We start from the raw sequence: 21,772 nt of genomic DNA, 5'->3' as shown, positions 1-21,772 counted from the left end.
CAGAGAGCGAATCTGGAGTAAAAATTGTAAAGTCAAAGCTTAAGGAGTTGTGTACAAGCTCGCCCTACTGTCCATCCTGACGCCAACGTCATGATGTCACCCCCCCTGCACACACACACACACACACACACACACACACACACACACACACACACACACACACACACACACACATATCTCTGTATGTCAGTAACCATGTTAATCTGATGGTATTAAAGAATGAGAAAAGCATCATGTCTGCGAGTCGTAATTGTGTAAGTGTATACACAAAAGTGGCGATGACGAGGAACAAAATGAAACCTACGCGTGCTCCATGCAAAAGGATAAAGGTAAAACCTAACGAGCTCCACAAGTTCCTGCCAAAAGATCAAAGTGAAAGCACGCCAAGATGGTGGAGGGAAAGTTCGGAGAATTCAACAGAGCAGATAAAAGTTGGGGAAATTACGTAGAATGGTTTAACCACTACAGCATAGCCCATAATATTGAACCCCCGGTGAACCAAAAACATGCCCTATTCCTCAGTATAATGGACAGCATAACATTCAATCTCCTTAAAACTTTGCTGTCCACAGAAGACCCAGTGACAAAGATATACACCGAGTGAATGCACAGCACTGGGGAACCACTTAAGCTCCAGATCACCAGTTATGGCAGAAAGGCAACGATTCTATGAAAGGAGACAAATGCCAGGGAAGGCAGTAATAAATACCAGGCAGCATTGCATAAACTGTCCAAGCACTTCGAGACAGATTGGTGAAGGGTTGGCAGATCGCCAGGCGAAGCAGAGATTACAGGCAACGGATGACGAAATAACTCTCAAGATCACTTATGGAACTGCTTGCAGCTCAGACAAAAATTTGCATGTGGGCCAACAAGACCTTGTGGTCGGGAGGTTTTCCCACCAATAGGGCTTCCGTTGCAGGTAGTACAACAACCATCACCCAGAAAACTGTTTCTTCAAAAATTCCCAATGGCACCGCTGCAACAAAAAAAGGACAAATCAAAACAAGATGTCCAATTAAAAAAACAGTAAAAACACAGCTGGACTCAAGATGCTGATAACCACCCAACTGATGTCAAAGCACTAGCAGAGAGAGAGAGACAGTTCTGATGACGACCATAGCAACAGCTCTGAAGACGACAAAACAACAGCAGTCTTGCACATTCGAAAGATAAATGAAAAAAAGCACCACGATTTAAATTCAACTAAAAATAAACAACGAACCTCTGAAAATGGAGCTCAACACAGGAGCTGCAGTGTCTCTAATGGCATTACATTTAAAGCAACGCTTGCTACCACACCTTCTGGTGAAAACAACTGAAGTTACTGGAGACAAAGTCAAAGTGTTTGGGAAATGTAAGGTCAAGGTACAATACAATACAAGCACCAACAACCAACAAAACTATCTTTTTACATTGTAGAATCCCAGGGACCAGCACTTTTCCGAAGAAACTGGCTAAAACACATTCCCCTAAACTGGCTGGAGATCAGTTCAATATTGACTGTAAACTACGAAGACAACACCCAGCCAAAATTCAACCTGATCCTCAACAATCATGCCGTGGTCTTCCAACAAGGGTTGGGAAAGATCAAAAGGGATTCAAGCCAAACTGCAATTAAAAGAGAATGTGGAGCCAAAGTTCATCAAAGCCAAAACAGCTCCACTTGCAATGAAAGGAAAAATTGAAGCTGAGTTAAATAGATTAAAAGATGAAGGCATATTAGAACCAATAGAGTACAGCGATTGGGCAGTACCCATTGTACCTGTACGGAAGGCAAACGACAAGATTCGCATTTGCAGTGATTACAAAGTCACCATCAACCAGGTACTAAAAGTACCAGAACATCCCATACCCAAAGCAGAAGAACTATTCCAAGCAGTAAATGGTGGGCAAAAGTTCACAAAACTATATTTGTCACAGGCATACCAACAAATAGAGTTGGACAAAGAATCAAGAAAATATGTGACAATCAATATCCACCTGGGACTGTTCACCTATACATAGATGCCATACGGAATCTCAGCAGCACCTGCGATTTTTCAAGCTACAATGGACAAATTAGTGCACGAAATCTCAGTTGGATGTTACCTTGATGATATTGTCATCATGGGCCAAAAAAACAGAGAACACTTTAAAACCTTGAAAAGGTCCTAAGCAGACTACAACAGGCCAACGTACGATTACGACAGGATTAGTGTGTCTTCATGCTGCCCTCAGTGACATACTTAGGACTAACAATTGACAAGGATAGGGTACCAATGGATCCGGAAGCCACAGAAGCTGTTCGCAAAGCCCCATACCCAACCAACAAGTTGGAATTACGGACCTTTCCAGGGCTTATAAATCACTATTGGAAACATATCCTTAACATGTCTATGTTACTATGCACCCCCCTAAAATGCTTACTCAGGAAAGATCAAAAATGGTGCTGGAATACAGGAACTAAAAACAGTCGATCAACTAAAGGAAATATTAACTTCAACAAATGAAGTTCTGATCCACTATGACCCAAACAAGGAAGTGACTCTAGCTGTGGATGTTTCATCAGTATGACTGGGAGCAGTATTGTCCCAAATCACAGAGAAGGGTGAGCAACCAGTGCCATACGCTTCGCAGACATTAACTGCAAGCGAACATAATTATGCACAACTGGAAAAAGAAGGATTAACAGTAAGTTTTGGTGTAAAAAGATTCCACCAACATCTCTACGGAAGAACTTTCACCCCAATTACTAATTACAAACCTCTAAGTTTGATTCTGGGCCCCCACAAAATAATACCAATATTAGCTGCAGCCGGAATTCAAAGATGGGCCATGCTACTAGCCACATATAACTAAGAGGTAAAACATAAACCAGGAATGTTCAACAGCCATGTGGATGCCTTATCACACTTACCACTACCCGAAAATGAACAAAAAGAAGAAATTATTAATTGAACAGAAGAGGCAGCAGTGATCAACCAAGAACAACAGCCCTTTACAGCTCATTTGATCAGCAAAGAAACTCGAAAGGAGGCAAAGTTAAGCCAAGTCTTATACTTCACTCTTAATGGATGGCCAGAATCTGAGGTCATACCAGAAGACCTGAAAGCTTACTTCACACGCTGCCATGAACTATCAGTTGAATATCCTGGCCAAATGGCAAAACACCATATTATCAGAGCTACACCACAACACATTCAGGAATGGTACGAATGAAAACACTGGCCCAGATGCATGCTTGGTGGCCATCAATAGACAGTGAGAGAATGCAAAATACTTCAGTCAATGTAGTCAAAAATGCCTCAGCCTGAAGCCGACCCATGGAAATGGCCTTCCAAACCCTGGCATCGGATTCAAGAAGACTTTGCTGGGCCATTCATGGGGACTTTCCTTATAGTGGTGGACTCACATTCCAAATTGCCAGCAGTTTTGCATATGAAAAACACCAAAACCAATTCTACAAGTGAATGTCTATGGGCCATGTTTGTCGCATATGGATTACCTCATGAATTGGTCATGGACAAACAATGAACCCCAGTTTACATCAGAACCTGATATTGCTACAACAATATCAGACATATTTTGTCGACACCCTATCACCCAAGTACTATTGGGAGGCAGAATGCTTTGTACAAACATTCAAAAAGGCAATGAAACTCCTAAACGCCTCCTGGACTCACAGAATTGCAGATTTTCTATTGGAAAACAGAAACACACCACATTCTACCACAAAATGCACCCCAACAGAATTGATGTTTGGCTGCAACCAGTGGACAAGACTGTCCACGGTTCACCTGGATCTGGGCCTCCATTTAGAAAAATCCACATCGCCACAAACCTTACCTAGAACACTGGAGGTGGGTGAGAGAGTACTGACACAAGATTACAGACAATACAATGACCCATGGGTGGTAGGGGTGATCCTACAAAGTTGAGCCCCTGCTCATACTCTGTTCTAGTGGGGGACAGACTGTGGGAAACAACACAATGACCAATTGCAGCCATTGTCTGATACCAAAGACCACGAACTACCTCGCAACCTGGAGGAGGTAGAACCAGACTGACCGTGCCATGGCAATCCAACCGCTTGGGCCGAGTGAAAGAGGGACAGAGACGGTAGCCCAGAAACTGTGACAAGCAGCCCAGCACATAGAACCCCGGAGGCCAGCGAAGGCCGGCAGTCGCCATCAACCAGACTACATGTTCCACTCAGAACAGACCTGAGCGAATACAGGTCCAGCATGCCACGCCGAGGCAGTCCAAGAGAGAAAGAAGACTATGTTCCATAATTATTATTAAGGTCCTTTCTGTATTATAAATCACTCATTATATGTACCATACTTCACACTAGTAGTCATGGTCCCAATGTAGTAATGGTAGTTAGAGGGGGCCCATTCAACATTTATTGAATGGGGGGGGGAAGAGTGTTGTGTATAAACCCGCCCTGCTGTCCATCATGGCACCCATGTCACGATGTCACCCCTCTATATACATATTTCTGTTTGTCAGTAGCCATGTTGGTCTGATGGTATTAAAGAATGAGAAAAGCACCACGTCTGAGTCCTAATTGTGTAAGTGTATACACAACACAAGGCACTTTAATTGAATGCATACAACATTTGTAATAGGATAGATGAGTTGACAGCACAAATAACAAATTAATTTGATCTTACAGCAATTATAGAAATTATTGACAATAATAAAGCACACAAAATCCTAAAGGGTATGCATGGTAGCATAGATGTCAAAATATTTCCAGTGGTAGAAGGGTTTTTAATGAAGGACACAATTACTAGACAAGGGACAGCTATTTAAAACTGAGATGCATGGGATTTTCCAACCCCCACCCCCACCCCGAAGCCCTCACAATGTGTAATTGGTATCTCGGTTTCCTCCCCTCCGACCCCAATCAGTGAGGATTGGCAAGAACATCTCCTCCACAATCTCGATTAGTTCTGGAGCACCTCAGAGCTGCTTTCTTAGTCCACTGCTCTTCTCACTTTACATCTATGACTGCATGGCTCCGTACGACAACAATACCATTTAAAAATATGCTAACAATCCTACAGAAGTGGGCTGTATAAAAAAGGGCAAAGAGTCAGCAACAGGAGGGAGATTGTAAACTTGGCTCAATGATGTACTAACAACCTCTCACTCGATGTCACCAAAAACAAGATGATTGTGGATTTTAGGAAGGGAAAACCAGAGGCTTTCCATTCACTCCAGGCTCAGCCAATTGGGTGGGTGAGGCTTTCCATTCACTCCAGGCTCAGCCAATTGGGTGGGTGAGGCTTTCCATTCACTCCAGGCTCAGCCAATTGGGTGGGTGAGGCTTTCCATTCACTCCAGGCTCAGCCAATTGGGTGGGTGAGGATTTCCATTCACTTCAGGCTCAGAAGTGTCTGAGTGAGTAAGAGAAGACAATAGTTTGTAGGTATGGATATGTTAAGTCTTCCCACACTGATCCAATCTAGCCAATAAATGGAAAAATGCTTCAAACAGTGATTCAACTTTTATTTAGAAGCTGGTGGAATGGGAGAGACTGATGCAAAACAGAAATTGTCTACGTTTCTGCAGGTGATGGGCAAAGATGCCTTGGACATCTATAACAGTTTTCAAATTGACAAGGCAACTTTCATGTTGGACACTCTGATGACATGTTTGAGAGATTCAAGTTTTTCTCCTGTGACCAAAAACAAGGTATGAACTTTGACCAATACTTAGCTGAGCTTCACACACTGAACAAGTCCCATGAATTTGGAGATTTGAAAAATTCACTCATTAAAGACAGAATGGTTTGCGGAATCCAGATAATGTACTTAGAGAAGGACTGTTGCATGAAAAAGATTTGGAAAAGGCTGAATATGTGTAGGGCAGCAGAGACCATATGAGAACAAGCTAAGGAGCTGCACAGGATAGACACAAAAGTGCATGCGATGAAAACAGAGAAGCAGTGCCTCAGGAGTTCCTGTGGATTGGTACATTTAAATAAAGGGTGAAGAAGACAAAATGCTTGTCCTTAGACACACAGGACGGTGAGGATAGACTCGCTGTGACACTCCCCAGCCACCATCCCTGCAAATACTCAGGACAGATGCATTAGCTCATCAACAACTGCCTGGGCTTTGGCCACATTGTTTGCATGCAGGAAGGATCAGGACCATGTATGTTCTGTGGACTGCTGGTTTGCACAAAGGAGGAACAAGAGATCCTTGACCATGATTCTATAAATAGTCAGAAATTGCAGAAGAAACTCATGGGGACTGCTGATGCGTCGGAGAATCCTGATAGCTTTGAGAGGGACCTGCTACCAACATCAGGAAGCCATTCTGAAGGCTAGTCTGGATAAGGCCATTAAACACAGAGATACTGTAAGCTGTTGAAATATGACAAAACCAGAGCTCTTGCACCCAGGTCATTGATGATGAACCTGATTACTTTGCAGCAGACTCTAACCTATGGCTTTCCAAGCAGCAGAGAGAGGCATTACACAAGAAAGATGAAGAAATGAGGGAGTTGCAACATTCATCCAATCAAACAAAGTTCACAACAGACCTTGCTGGCAGCCAAATACATGAGGAGTAAGGATCATTGGATCAGTTCTACAGCATGTTGAATGATTTTGTGGAAGAAATGAAGTCTAATTTACAGAAAAATGTCTCCTCTAGCAAGTGGAACAAACAGAGCAAACAACGACAGCAGGTGAAATGTGAGTTTGCCCACCCCTAATCTAGACCATGGACTTGGCCATCATAATGAAGTGCAAAGTATTCTGTTAAGATCAAATAAGGTAAACCATGTGGCATCTTGTTTCTTTTAAATGCAGCAGTGGAATAGGCCTTTGCCACCCAAATATACCCAATGTGATCAATGAACCTACTAACTCCATACGTCTTTGGAGTGCGAGACAAAACCAGAGTAGCTGGAGGAAACTCACGAAGACAGAGGGAGAAGTCTTTATGGACAGCACCGGATTCAAACCCAGGGCCCTAATGCTGTAATAGAGTTGTTCCAACCACTAAATTAACCATGCTGCCCATGTTATGCATTACATTGTGCTGTTAATTTTTTTTAAACCTTTAAACTTATTTGCCTGGAAGGTTAACTGTGTTGATCTATTTCATCTGACAGTTTCTTTGATCTAAATGAAACTAAGTTTCAGAAGCAGATTAAAACATGTAGCTCCTGCAATAATGTACATCGAACACAACAAGATGGATGTGAATTTTGTCTCAAATTTCTCCAACATTTTGCTTGCCAGCCTCCCGTTTTCACTCGAACAAAATCTTCACATGTCAAAATATTTATCATTGTCAGAATCTTGCTCACTGGCATATATTCTTACCTCATTCCCTGATGCAATCACTTTTAAAATATACTTCCTGAACCAGATATGTCATCCTACTTTCTCACTTTATTTGGTCTGTATTTCAGCTTCAGATCCTCTATTTCTTGAAATGTAGACTTTATTGCTGAATTTGCCATTCATCTTTCCTCCCCTCTTAATTTCTCTTCACTCTGTAATGTTAGCCCTGAATTAATGCATGGAGTATTTTCCCACCTTTTACAAACCAAATGATTTCAGTCAGGAAGAATGGGAGCCGCCACAAAAAAAGCTCCCTACCAAAAGATCAAAAAGGTAGAGGGCGGTGAGGGGGTTTGTGGTTGTACTGAATGTTGAGCTCACGTTACAGTTTTTTGAGGGTTAATAAAGTGAAATGCAGAATTTCTTCAATAAATGCATATATTATTAGTGTACACACACACACGAAAATAATATATAAATAGAACCACCGAAAATGTGAAAAAAGTCGTGGTACTGACAGAAGTGTTTCAAACTCTAGTCCTGTATCTTTAAATTCCCAAAGGCAATGGAATCTTCTCTCAAAGAAACTAAAAATAAAATCAAGGACACATTGGCATTGAATGAGAAATGCTGTCAATATGCCTTCTCATCGTGAACTGTACACCTAACACCAAATAAAAACATCACAACTCATGGCCAAAATCTTTTGTCAATTCCTTTCCTCCTCACAAATTCTGCATGACCTATTGATTTCCTCCAGCAGTGTTTTTGAGACAAATTCAACCACACTCCACCACCATTGTAGTCACTTGATGATAAGGAGTGTGTGTGAATGATGAACATTTCTAAAAATTAGAAATCTATTCCATTTCACAGTGATCTTTCTTAGTTGCAATGCACCTTTGTTTATACTGTACAAACATAAGCAATTGAATCGGGATTTTTATGTATTGGTCATATTCGTCCTTTATTTCTGCTACTCGGAAAACTCTCAACATTGAGGGAACTTTACTTCCCCCCAAAACATTTTTTTCCCCTTAAGAGCAAAAGGTTAAGGCAGTAGTTTTCACACTGCCCCCTCAACTCACATTCCACCTTAAGTATTTCCTATGCCCTAAGTGCTGTGTGATTAGTTAAGGATTGCTTAAGGTGGGATGTGAGTGGGAAGGGAAGATTGAGAATCACTGCTCTAGACCCAATTGTTACTGAAATATTTTGCTTGAGAAAAATTGTCACTGGCCCATTTCCTTTGGAGTTATGAAACTGTGCACATAACGAGTCAATGAGTTACGATTAAAACAGTGGTTTACAAACATTTTCTTTCCACTCACATACCACCTTAAGCAATTCTTTACTAATCACAGAGCATCGATGACATAGGGATTGCTTAAGGCAAAATGTGAGTTTGTTGTGGGGGGGGGGGGGGGGAGGTTAAATTTGATAATCACTGAGTTAAAGCAATATACAAAACAAACCATTTTGGGAATTAAAAAAAACAAAATCTGACCTTACCTGAACAGAGTATGCCCTTGTGCCTTGCACATGAGAAGTCATCGCATTCACAGAATGTCCCATAAATCCTTCCAAACTCACTTTCATAGCAGACACATTGGTTGCAACTGCACTCTCCTCTGCCACTACAGATTGGCTTTCCCTCTGCTTCACGACAGAGCATCTGGAATACATTATTTGTTTCTCCATCTTGGCACTCACAATTGGCTCCCAAAAAGCCTGGATTACATGTACAGATCCCACATTCATAAGTTCCGTTACCATTGCACTTGAAACTATTGGTTTGCATCGCCCTTGTGCACTCACAGTTACAAATGTAACCAACTGATATACTGAGTAAATCTTTGAAGCCAACTGGTTTAATTGTAAAGCGATTTCTGGTCCTGGCTTCTGGACAGCTTTTGGCTCCAACACTGACATCAAAGGATACCTGAGTACAAATAAGAACACAAGAATATGAGAAACAGGAGCAAAGCTTCAATTCAGCCCAATTAGGTATTACTTTTTCTTCTTTGGCTTGGCTTCGCGGACGAAGATTTACGGAGGGGGTAAAAGTCCACGTCAGCTGCAGGCTCGTTTGTGGCTGACAAGTCCGATGCGGGACAGGCAGACACGGTTGCAGCGGCTGCAGGGGAAAATTGGTTGGTTGGGTGTTGGGTTTTTCCTCTTTTGCCTTTTGTCAGTGAGGTGGGCTACAATTCAATAAAAGCATGAGTAATCTTGCCTTGATCCCTCTTCCTGATATAGTCAAATATCACTTTTAACCCAAAAATCCATTGGCCTTTGTTCATGTATTCCAGGGTAAATCAAAAGATTTCATTGATCAAATAAATTTATTTTTAGTTTTAATGTTAATACAGCACAGTAATAGGGCCCTTCCGTCCCATGAGCCTGTGCTGCTAAACTACTAATTGACCTACAAACCCTACAAGTATTTGGAGGGTGGGAGGAAACTGGAGCACCCAGAGGAAACTTCCGTGGACACAGGGAGAACATACAAACTCCTTACAGTTGGCGCTGGATTAGAACCAGGTCAACGGCATTGTATTAGCATTGCAATAACTGCTTCGCTAATCATACCACCCAGTTCTTTCTCCTCAGACACAAATAGCCAATTCCTTACTCTGGTTTTCCAACCTCAGATTTTGTTTCACCCTCTTTTCATCTGTTCACCCTCTTTTATATTAATTCCCCGTTGAGAGACATTAGCATCAAATTTCTTCATGAAGCTGTAACAGAGTTGTGTTAACCTTTAATTTAATGCTAAACAATATTTCTCATATATAGATATAAAATATTGTATCTGTCTTCTTAGTAAGTTAAATTGTGGGCTGGTACAGAGTCACACACAGGCCATAGCACATTTACAGAGAACCATTGTTTTCAGAGAAGAGAGATCGGAGTCGACGCGTCTTGGAAAGACAGAGCTAATGGATTGTAGTAGTTCCATTATTCAAGAACAATTGAGTGTTTGCTTTAATAAAAACTGAAGTGCTCAATAAGAACTGTTAAAGATACCATCTGTTTTTAAACTGAACCATTTACAGCCTCTTGAACAAGAGAAATGAAACAGAGCCATGTGAGTGATATACTTAAGCCTTTGAAACAGAAGTGGGGTAATCTTTCTGAGTCATGTTGTCTACAGGACAGAAGTATGAAGATCGCATTTACAAGATCAAGATTACAAGAAACTGGGGATGGCAACAATTTAAGATTCCAATAACTGTCACATGGTTTGGAGAAATACATGATCAAAATGAGAGACAAAGAGATCAGCTCAGTTTGGAGAGTACAGAAGAAAAAGCTCTGTGACACAGGGGTTGGAACTTTGTGAAAAACAGGGTTGAGTTACAGTAACCAGAATAGGTGTTGTTGTGTATGTTACTCCTGGGAGAAAGGGAACACAGTATCAGTGGCTTTTGAAATAAGGAAGGCCACTTCGCTGTCTCTTTGGAAAAGAGAACAGATTTCTACTGGCTCTATTTTTGTAGGGCCACTTTGTATAACCCTTGTCTGGGTTTGTGAATTCATCGTGGAAGAAAATAGCTACATTCCCTGTCTCTCTGAAAAGAGGGCAGAATTGTGAGTAAAGAGACCTGAAAATATGATGTTTAGAAGTGTTTTGTAATTATTTCTGAACTGAGAATTTAAGACCTTCAAGCAAGACTAAAATGATGCTGAAGTTTTAAAGATTGACTTTATTACACAAACATATTTACATTTGCACATAATGGGGTTAAATTTAGTTACATTTATGTTAGTTATGTTATTAATAGTTTAATAAAAACTATTATTTTGAATGTAATATTGTCTGGTGAATATTCCATTGCTGTTCCTGTGTTAGTGCTAACAAAGTCCTTTTAGTCCCAAACAAAATTGGAAGGGTTGTTAGCTTGTAACAAAGCATTTTCACATCCTCAAATTTTGCAGTCAGGATAGTCATCCTCCCTATATCTGTTTGTCAACTCTAAAGGATTTATTTATTTTATTTTTAGAAATCCTAAATCACATGTTATTCCAAAGATCTTTTTGCATGACCCTTACTGTTCTTGTAACAATTAATTTGATCAAAGTTCTGTTCTTTGGAATGGCAGCAAATCAATTTACAATACACTAACGGCCTTCAGCATCATTGCAATAAATCTTTTCTGACATCACTGCTGAATTTGCGGCCAACCAAGAAAGAATTTTGATTTATAGCAATACTACAGGGCAAGACTACAGGTTCCAATTGCTGCATGCCTTTGTTAGCTTATTAAGTCGCTGGAGGGTGAATTTACAAAGGTCAGAACTTCTATTACTGAGCACCCAACATCATGATTTTCGATCTTCTACTTTGCTAATCCCCCCTGCCCCTCAAACGACCACTCCAATTCTCTCTGCAGCCCTCAGGCTTCTGACCCTGCAATTGGAATAGGAGCCAGAAATAGTCATAAATAAATCCTTTGTTACAGTGACTGGGGACTGGATGCTTCCACTGACATTTGAACCTCCCTGCAGTCTTTAATCAAAGTATCCTCTTTAAAAATGATCTCAGTGGACATGCAATTGTTTGTTTAACTCTTTTCCTTCTTCTTAGGTGATGCATTGGAATGGGGGATTATTTTCTTCCACTCTGGTTAAACAAGATGAGTCATTTCACCAACTCTAGACTCTTCCACAGATGGAGCAGGGGCTAACCATTGGTGTAGGCAAGAGGCAATCTAAGATGTGGTCTACTCCTTCCACCTCTTAGTCAGAGACTCTCCCGCTTCAAAATGAATTAATGTTAAGGTTCTCAACGCCAACCCAAATACTCCTTCTCTGCTTGGAACTCACCAATTTAATAATGTGCATCTCTACTAATGACAATTTTCCCCAACTGTACACTGTTACTTCTTTGAGATTACCTCTTCATTATTTATGTGCTGTGCCTTAGCAAACACCAAGTAAAATTTTACTTCCAAGCAAAATAATTTTGAACATAGCAAACAATGCAAAATAAATTCAAAAGCAAACAAAATAAATTCAATCTCAAATTCACCTAGGATTCTTCTACTTTCAGATTTTACAGAGACAGGAAGGGAGTGGGTTAGCAACCCACTCTCAGGAGGCAATTCCCTCATTTATACATTTTAATGAAGTTGCATGCCTCAGATTTTTTTTAGTTGTTTCCAGGCTTAATGGAGGATAGCCAAGATTCCTTGGCTATAAGATTATTGAAAGAGAGAGGAAGACTGCTGCATGAAAGAGCTGTACTTTTTCCAGTACAGTGACAAGCTAGTAAGACAAGGATTGCTTCCTAGAGCTCATTGCACAAATAAGTTAACCTGACAGTAACAATAACCCAATCCCACATAGCATTACTGCTACTTCTGTTACATTGTTAATTACTGGGTGTAAAATAAGCATGACACTATTGGTCAGGTTGCATTCTGTCCTACATTTTGTTGACATGACACAACTAAACAATTTAATGAATATAAAGGTAATGTTCTAGCCCCACTGGAACTGTTCAGTTATGGATAAGGCTGATGTGGAAGAAGTCTTCAGCTTCACACCCAAGATATTGTCATGCCCCATAAACTGTGCTGTGTCTAGTGTACTTACTTCTGAACAGAAAATTCAAAAGACTGACATCTGTGATGATGGAGATATCAGGTTGACAGCAAGACAGATACTTGGCATTGAAGGCTAGATATCAAGGTGTACACCAACGCCTTGTTTGATCTGCCTTCATTAAAAATGACTATGTTCTTCCAACCCAGTGCTGGTCACTACCAATACAGATTCATGGTTCTTGACTTAAGCAATAAATATCACTGGTTAGAAGCATACAGTTCAGATCAAATGAATTCACAATCAGAGAAATTAATTTTTTAAAATGCACAACTTATTATATCAACAGGAGAAAACAGTGAATCATCCAACAAAATATAAAAAGAAATCAAGAATAGCAAATGGCACCTGATATTTTAAGATTTATCAAATGTTTTTCCATTTGTAGGATAATATCTTATTAAAAAGATTATTTCTGACAACTTCAGTGCATTGAACCATTTCAAAATAATCTACTCTAACTTACAATCAATATAGAAACATTCAGAAAATATTTTCTATGGACCGTTGACAGAGTAGGAAGAGCGTGGGAGAGGTGAACAGATGATCTGGGCTTATTGGGAGCCAGCTGGAGGTAATGGCTTTAAAAGCAAGTGCTGAGCAGGATCCTGGAGTAGTCTTCTTGGGGTCATTGACTGAGTAGTAGGTGAGCAAGTGAGTTGGGCTTGTGTATTTGGAAGAGCCATGGCTGTTACACGACAACACTGCCCCCACCTGCCAATCAAGGGTTGGCCCTGCCCCATCCATTGGTGCACACCTTGCCCTTGGACCCCTGTGAATTATGTGGGTTGGACTCTCCAGCTTGCCTATACTCGGCCTCAGGCCATTGGCTGTTGTAATTGTATTAATGTTCCTGACTGAGCCATGGGTACCCTGTAAATTAGCTGGGCTGGACTCTCCTGCCTGCCTGTACTTGGCCTTGGGCCACTGGCTCTTGTAATTGGATTAACCTTCCTGGTACCAGGCCATTGGCTCTCTGCTAACAACGTGGGCTGAATCCCCCAGCCCTTCAGCGCCATAAAGGTGTCACATGTGCTTTGATCCCTCTCTTTTGCTGTCTTTGAGGGACCACTCTGCTTCACTCCAGGTTGAGGAACATGGAATAGCACTGGAGAAACTATTGGTAAGCTGTGCACTAAATAGGGTTGGTAGCATTGATCATTGTCCCGAAATAGCATAGAAACGTGCCTGCACATAGTCAAGGGGTGGCAGGTATTGTCATATTGTATTGACTCTTCCCTTGGTTGTTTGTGTGTGTATGTATTTTGTTCCCACGTTTGTCATTAGTTGCCTGCATGTGTTTAATCGCTTACCGACTTTTTCCCACGATCACTAATAAACTGTACACGTTATTCATTGCCGACCCGACTTTTTCCATGACCGCTAATAAACTATGGGCATTGTTCCACTGACGCTACTTTTTCCCCCCGTGGCTGCTGTAAATTGTGTGTGTTGCAACTGTAATGGAAAATTTAAACCCTTTTTTTTTAAACTTTTGCAGCCTTTGGTTCTGCAAGGCTTTAGAATCAGCAGACATAAGCTAAATTCCACCAAGGGGCCAGAGATGCTGTTATCTGACGAAAGGACATCTGTGTACCAAGAACATTTAATCTTCCTGCTTGTTTTGGTCACAGACTGTCAGAGGCCTAGCCTTGATGCAAAATAAACCATTGTATTCAAAATGATAAGCTGAAAATTATGTTATTCGATAGAAGTCTAGCATGCTAGCTTGCTCGCTTATCTTTCTTGCTGTGCTGGGAATAGGTGCTTGGGTAAGCAGTTTTTGGGTAATATAAGCCATGGTCCCGCTGCTGAAGTTTGAGACTCTCCGAGAGGTGGCAACATCTCTCAGCAAGAAGAAGAACTTCTAGAGTCTAGCCAATGTCCCAGTTGGGGGAGGTAGAGAAGCTGCTACCGGTGCCCTGACAACCTACTACAAGTGTGCAGTCGTTGCCTCGCTTTGGCAGTTGGGACCAGTCCAGGCATTGATAAGTTTGGTTGGGAAGGGCTTGCATATTGTAGTTTGAAATCAGCTTTTGAATTTGTAATAAACATTTGTATAAACTGAACTGCTCTCGGTGTGTGTGTCTATTTTCTTTCGGTAGCTCAAACACTGTGACCAATCTAAAACGAACAAAATGAGAGGTATAAGTTTACCCAAGACAGCAACTGTTACCATTTCTTCAGTATATAAAATCCTTTACTACCAAAATTGTGTCCAGAGTCCTTGCCTTTGAGACCGACCAAATCGGTTTCCACACTCACAACAGCTTGTTGGGAGCTAGCTGGAGGTAAGTGGATTAAAAAACAAGCAAGAGTTAAACAGTAAAATAATTGGTGGGAAGAGTAATTGAGATAAGGGGAAGTGACAAAAGGAGGGGTAGCTGAAGAGGAGCGGCCAGTTAAGGAGGATCACTTTGACTTGAGAGGGTTCAGCATGTAGAGGCTGAAGAAAAGCTTGCTCCCAGTGAGGTAAGGCCGGTAAGTTTCTTTCATTCATTTAATTAACTTAGGAGTAGGTAATGGAGGCAGAAGTTAGGGCAGTCCAATGTTCTGATTGTAGGATGTGGGAAGTCAGGGATAGAATGTTTGTTCCTGATGTCTAGACCTGCAAAAGGTGCATCCAGCTGCAGCTCCTGATAAACCAAGTCTGGAGATGGATAAACTTTGGATCTTAAGGGAGGCAGAGGTAGTGATATGCAGGAGTTTCAGGGAGGCAGTCACCCCTACAAGTCAGGAAACAGATAAATGCGTGACTGTCAGGAGAGGGAAGGAGGAGAGGTAGAAAGAGCAGAGCACTGCTGTGGCCATTCCCATCAACAATAGGTATGCAGTTTTGGATATTGTTGGTGGAAACACCTTACCAGGGACAAATTGTAGAGGTCATGTCTCTGGCACAGAGATAGTACCCTCAGCTCAGAAAGAAAGGAGGGAAAAGAGGAGAGCAGTAGTGATAGGGGATTCCATAATTAGGGGGACAGATAAGAGGTTGTGTGGGAGAGAGAGAGAATCCCAGATGGTCTGTTGCCTCCCTGGTGCCAGGATCCATGAGTCCTCCCTATTCTCAGGAGGAAGGATGAACAGCCAGATGTCATGGTCCACGCAGGGACCAATGACGTGGGAAGGAAGGGTGAGAAGGTCCGGCAAGAAAAGTACAGGGGATTAGGTGCAAAGTTGAAGGTCAGGACCTCCAGGGTTGTGATTCCAGGAGTGCTACCCATGCCATGTGCTAGTGAGGCTAGAACTAGGAAGATAAGGGAGCTAAATATGTGGCTGAGGAAATGGTGTCGGAGGAGGGCTTCATGTTTCTGGACGTGGCTGCACTTTTTAAAATCCAACTTAAACAATAAAGCAAGGCAAAATTTTATTCATTGAAATGGGAATAAAACTTGTCCACTTACTGTGTCTCCAATTTTGAGGTCACCACATTTTCTAACTCCAGGACGTGAAATGCCATCTTGACATATAGCTGTTAGGGAAAGTTCAAGGTCTTCTGGCTTCTCCCAAACTGTCAGCTCAACCTTCGAACGGATACTCTGGATTAAAGAAACATAAATTCTTTAATGTAATCAGAATAAAAATATTCAATAAAATAAATTTTAAAGATTGGTGTTTATTATTGCCCCTGTGACCCAGTTCAAAACCAGTGCTATCTGCAAGGAGTTTTCTGTTCTTCCCATGATTGTGTGGGTTTCCTTTGGGTGCTCCAGTTTTCTCCAATGTTCCAAAAACAGAGTTTGTAGGTTAATTCATGCTGTTTGGCAGTATGTGTTATGGTGCAAAAGGGCCTTTCATAGTGCTGTACCTCTAAATTAAAATTAAGATATTTAAAAATGTTTAAGTTGAATGGTAACTTTGAACACAGAAACCCCCATCATCCTGAATGGTAATTCCAATCCTAGTCCGTCTAGCTGTGGTTTGATTGCAGAGGAGGATTCCCTCATCTCAGGCTGAACAGTCCCAACTTGCTTGGGTCCATCACTGGACTCCATGTTGAGTGCAGCAAGAGAGTGGATTCACAATTATGCCATGGGCATACAAAATTTTTAAAAATAGAAAATGCTGGAAGTATTCAGATGATTAGGTAGCATCTGTGGAGAGAAACAATAGCTTCTGGTTCATTAATTTGTCCTACTGGAATCTGAAGCCAAAACTGAAATACTGAAAGAATAGAAGAGGCAGTTAGGACCAAGGAATCAATATTGTGAAACTGACACTGGACATCAGGAACATATTTACCATTTAACAGTAGAACGTTGATGGTTTTCTTTACAACCACTGGCCAAAGGCATTTCATTTTGACCCATAATGGAAAAACAAACTTGTTGGTACAAACAAATCAACATTTATGGTGTGCACTAATTCTGCTAAACTTTAAAGCTAGCTTCATTCACTGACCCCAACAGGAAAACGCTTTCACTTTTTTGGAAACTGGTGTTTAGAAGTTAAACTAATATCTGATATATGGATAAGAAATTAATGAGATGTATACGATTAAAGCCTTCATACTAAAATAGACATGCTGGAAGCAAATTCTGCCAAATATTTACAGGATGCTAAGGGGCATGCATCTGTTTAAAACCATCACACGAGGGAGTTAACTTTAACAAACACTGATCAAACAGTTGGAGCTAAGATGTGGAGTGCCCAAACAACAGTGGATTTTATTAATATTATTTTCCATTCAGAAATTAGAAGGATGCAGGTTGGCAGCACAGCTCTCCTTTGGCCAACCTTGCGATGAATTGGATCGCTACTGTGCATGACTAACCTCATCTCCATCCACAAGACTGCACGACAAGCATAAAATCCTAACTTGATGTTTAGAATTTTCCCACGGAAACATTTTGCTAAAGATCATTTCAAGGAGAAAACTGGAGGAAATATGGTGAACACAATAGACACCAAATGCATAAATAGAAGGAAATAGAGCAGACACACAACCAGCATGCAAATGGCAAATCAAGACACATTCCATTTCACCACTGGCATTCAATTGCATTCACTGCCACTCGTTTCCTCCAGGTTCAATGTAAAATATCATTCAATTGAACCCCTAGGCCAGATTTTAAAATATTTGGATGGAAATATGTTTAAGTGCAATTCACAATGACAAAGAATTTTAAAAGTTCAGCAACTCAAATACTAAAAATACCCTCCACAAACTAAATTTAACATCAGCATTGTAGCAGATTTACACATCTCATTAGCACAAAATTCAGTTTCAAAAAAATAATTACATCAGGCCACAAACAAAACAAACTTATTTAATTCTGATCTTGAATAACGCGACTCAACCGTTTGGTAAGGAAGTTGCATTTACTAACACAAAAGTCTAAAAATCATGCGAGACATCTCTGCCTCCTGATGCAACAATATCAAGTATATTTCTAAGAGGGCCTTCAGTTCAAAGAAATTCCCAGGTTAATCTGCAGTGTTTACAAAAATAAAACAAATACTCTGGATAAACACTTTACAGCCAAGATTCTTTCATGTAGCTTGATGTCTTAAGTCTAGAAATTCTATCCCCAGGAGACAGAATTCTAGCAGGAAGAGTTAGAATTTCATAGCAGGGTTAAGATTGAGGATGAAATGCAGATCCATTGGAGTTCGACCCTATTTTAAGCAACATTTGAAATCCTGAATTTTAGGGAAATACTTTTACAGGTCTCTTCAACATGCCAGGAACTCACATCAACAACAAATCACATCTGGGAACATTCCCAAAGGCATCCTGCAAATCCTGCCAGATTTATCCTGGAGAATAAATGGACCATCAACACTTGCTCATTTTCTCCAAGTCAGACAGCATCTTGACTTGGTATGTCACCAATCTTTTACTACTATAGAATCAAATCCTGAAATTCCATACCATGCGGGTCCTTGAGAACACCATCTCAACAAGGACCACAAGAGTTCACACAGGCCTTTACCATCAGCTTTCCAAGGGCAATTAAGAGGTATTAAAAGCATTAGCCTAGAATTAAAAACAATGCTACTAAGATAGGAAAATTTGCCCAAGTATTTGCTGAATCAGACAAAGGTTTAAACCTAAACCGAATGATGTCCAATCTAATTACCTTTCCACATCAAGCAGTCATCACTTTAAATAATGATAACCCTTAAGTAAAGCTCCATTTAATCCTAATGAAAACTTGTACACTGCCCTTTTGACTGAATTTGACAGGATGTGGAATGTCAATACCAATCAATGATTTCACTTTTACAATTATTCTCCCTGTATTTTGATAATCAGTATACAGACAATCAATTACAACAATGTGTTAAAATTAATCTAACCAATGCTTATGTTTACATATTCAACTATGAAAGTAGCTATATTTTAAACCATTCCTCAACTACAAGCAACTTTATCTGTCCCCTCTCAGAAAATAATAAAACTGGAAATTTTAGATCTTTCTTAACTTTTAAACTAACTCCATATTTAAGTCACCCAATGCGAGCATGCAGTTTTCCATTTTGCAGTGATTAAAATCACAAGCAGGAGACATTAAAACAAGCATCTCTGCCTCCTGTTTCTCATGTCAGTTATTCATTATTCCCAGCAGATTCCTATTTTATTTATTATATTACTATCTGATGGGCTACTCACCATTTCCGGAGCCAGCTCCTCAAAATTCTAAAGACAATTCTGCTCTTACAGAATTACACGGAGAACAAGCCTCACTGATGTGAAAAGTGTATCGGCAACCTTAACTCAAGTCTATTGTTATCTGATCGCACCAGTACAACTCGTCGGAACAGAGGTCTCAGATCCTCAGTGCAAAACAGGCAGACATAGCATAAATACAGACAAAAAATACATATGCAGGACAAGTGTTCATATATACAAATAAATAAAAAATAAACAAATAATGTTTCATGAATATGAGAGTCTCAGATGGTTAGCTTAAGTGTCCCTTTAGTCATTGCCCAGGGTAAAAAGTTGTTCCTCAGCCTGGTAATACTGGCTCAAATACTCCTTTATCTCTTTCCCGACGGGAGCAGCTGAAGTATGCTGAATGCAAAATGGAAGAGGTCCTCAATGATTTTGCACACCCTCTTCAGATAACAATCCCAGTGGGTCCCATTGATATGGGGGCTGGGGGAAGGAAACTCCAGTGATCCTTTCTGCCACTCATGGATCTGTGGATTGACCTCCAGTCCATTTCTCTGGGGCAGCTGCACCATATTGTGATGCAGCCGGCCAGGACACTCTTGATTGAGCTCCTATTCACACAATGGTGTCCGGTAGTCTTGCCCACTCCAGTTTTCTCAGGAAGTGCAGTCACTGTTGTGCCTTCCAGACAAGTGAAGTGATGGGATATGTCCAAGGAACCTGCTGCTCTCCATTCCAGAGTTGTTGGTTTGTAGTGGAGGATGGCTGATCCTGGTCTTCCTGAAGTCCACCATCTCCTTGTCAATGTTGGGACTCAGGTTCTCACACCATATCATGAGATTTTCCACCTCTTCTTCATAGTGCAACAGAACGTCATTGCTGATGAGGTCAACTACTGTTGTGTCATCTGCAAACTTACGACACTGTGGGAGCTGGATCCAGGGCAGTAGCATGAAGAGGAGTGGGTTGAGGACAGTGCTGAAGGAAGGAGGACAATGTGGTGCAGCTGCCCCAGAGAAATGGGCTGGAGGTCAATCCACAGAACCATGAGTGGCAGAAAGGATCACTGGAGTCTCCTTCCCCCAGCCCCCATATCAATGGGTCCCACTCGGATCGTTATCTGAAGAGGGTGTGCAAAATCATTGAGGACCTCTTCCATTTTGCATACAGCATATTTCAGCTGCTCCCGTCGGGAAAGAGATAAAGGAGTATTTGAGCCAGTATTACCTCTTGATAATGGTAGTGGGTCAAAGATGCTGTGTGCTGGATGGAAAGATTCCTCAATAATTATTGGAGTCCTTTTTAAGCAACACTCCTGATCAATGACATCAATAGAGGAAAAAGAGATCCCAGTCATCTTCTCAGCCATTTTGATGATTCTCTACATTGACTTCTGATCTGATGCTTTGCTGTTACTTTAACAAATAGTGATACAGCCAAACAGCACACTCTCAAATGGGCTCCTGTAAAATGTTGTTAAGGTGGGGGCCAGTATCCTTTCCCTCCTCAACCTCCTTAGGAAGTATAGGTGTTCAAAGAAGCTATTCTTCACCACAGCCAAATCCTCGCATTTTATTAAGTCACAACTGCATGCTTGGTTAAAATAAACTGAATTGGTGACCTGATCAGACTTTACCCGATGATGATGATTCATACCTTAATCTGCATGTTAGGAAAATATTAAAGTACAGTAAAATCCATGTTTTCCAGAAATCAGGCACCCGTTCAACCTCAAGCAACTGGCAAAAAAAAATGCAGAAAATAAATGGATCAAAACTACACAAGCTTAAAATTGGCACGCCTTGCTGTTACTTCTCCATTCATGCAACACGCAGCCTCAAGCATTTGGGAAACTCACTTATCTGGCATCTACTAGCTCCCATAGGTGCTGGATATCAGGGATTTTACTGCACTGACAGTCATATTGCCTTTACTCAAACAATGAATAGTATTGGCATTTTATTGATACAATAGAAATTGCTCAAACTGACAACGGAACTGCAAAGGAAAAACAACTCTTGGAGATTTAGTGATCCCACATTGTTCATTTGGAGCATGGCAAAAGGAGGCATTTAGAATCCATTCTATTGCCTTTCACATAGTTATTCATTACCCCAACATTCCACATTAACAGCAAGCTAAAGTCAACTTACACTGTAAGCATTGATAATCAGCTGGATGATATTCTTTGAATCCTTGTCAAGAATCTCTACAGTTGTTCCAGGAATCAGAGTGGTAAAGTTCTTCAGAAA

General features: G+C 40.9%; 1 protein-coding gene and 1 pseudogene across 1 annotated transcript in view; one reads left to right on the top strand and one right to left on the bottom strand.

Annotated features, from left to right (window-relative positions):
- Window positions 1-21,772, bottom strand: part of itgb5 (integrin, beta 5) — a 106,650-nt gene that overhangs the window by 51,281 nt on the left and 33,597 nt on the right. The window contains exons 8-10 of the mRNA XM_069935299.1: window positions 21,674-21,763; window positions 16,303-16,437; window positions 8,804-9,233 (exon numbers count right to left, since the gene is read on the bottom strand). Of these exons, the coding sequence (XP_069791400.1) occupies window positions 8,804-9,233; window positions 16,303-16,437; window positions 21,674-21,763 (655 nt within the window). The remainder of the gene's footprint in view (window positions 1-8,803; window positions 9,234-16,302; window positions 16,438-21,673; window positions 21,764-21,772) is intronic.
- On the top strand, window positions 1,558-7,983 carry LOC138760250 (activating signal cointegrator 1-like; annotated as a pseudogene).

Source organism: Narcine bancroftii, chromosome 4, assembly GCF_036971445.1.
Source record: "Narcine bancroftii isolate sNarBan1 chromosome 4, sNarBan1.hap1, whole genome shotgun sequence".
NCBI classification, from domain to species: Eukaryota; Metazoa; Chordata; class Chondrichthyes; order Torpediniformes; family Narcinidae; genus Narcine; species Narcine bancroftii.
Note: the sequence above shows the minus strand (reverse complement) of the source record. Positions and strands in the feature narration are given on the sequence as shown.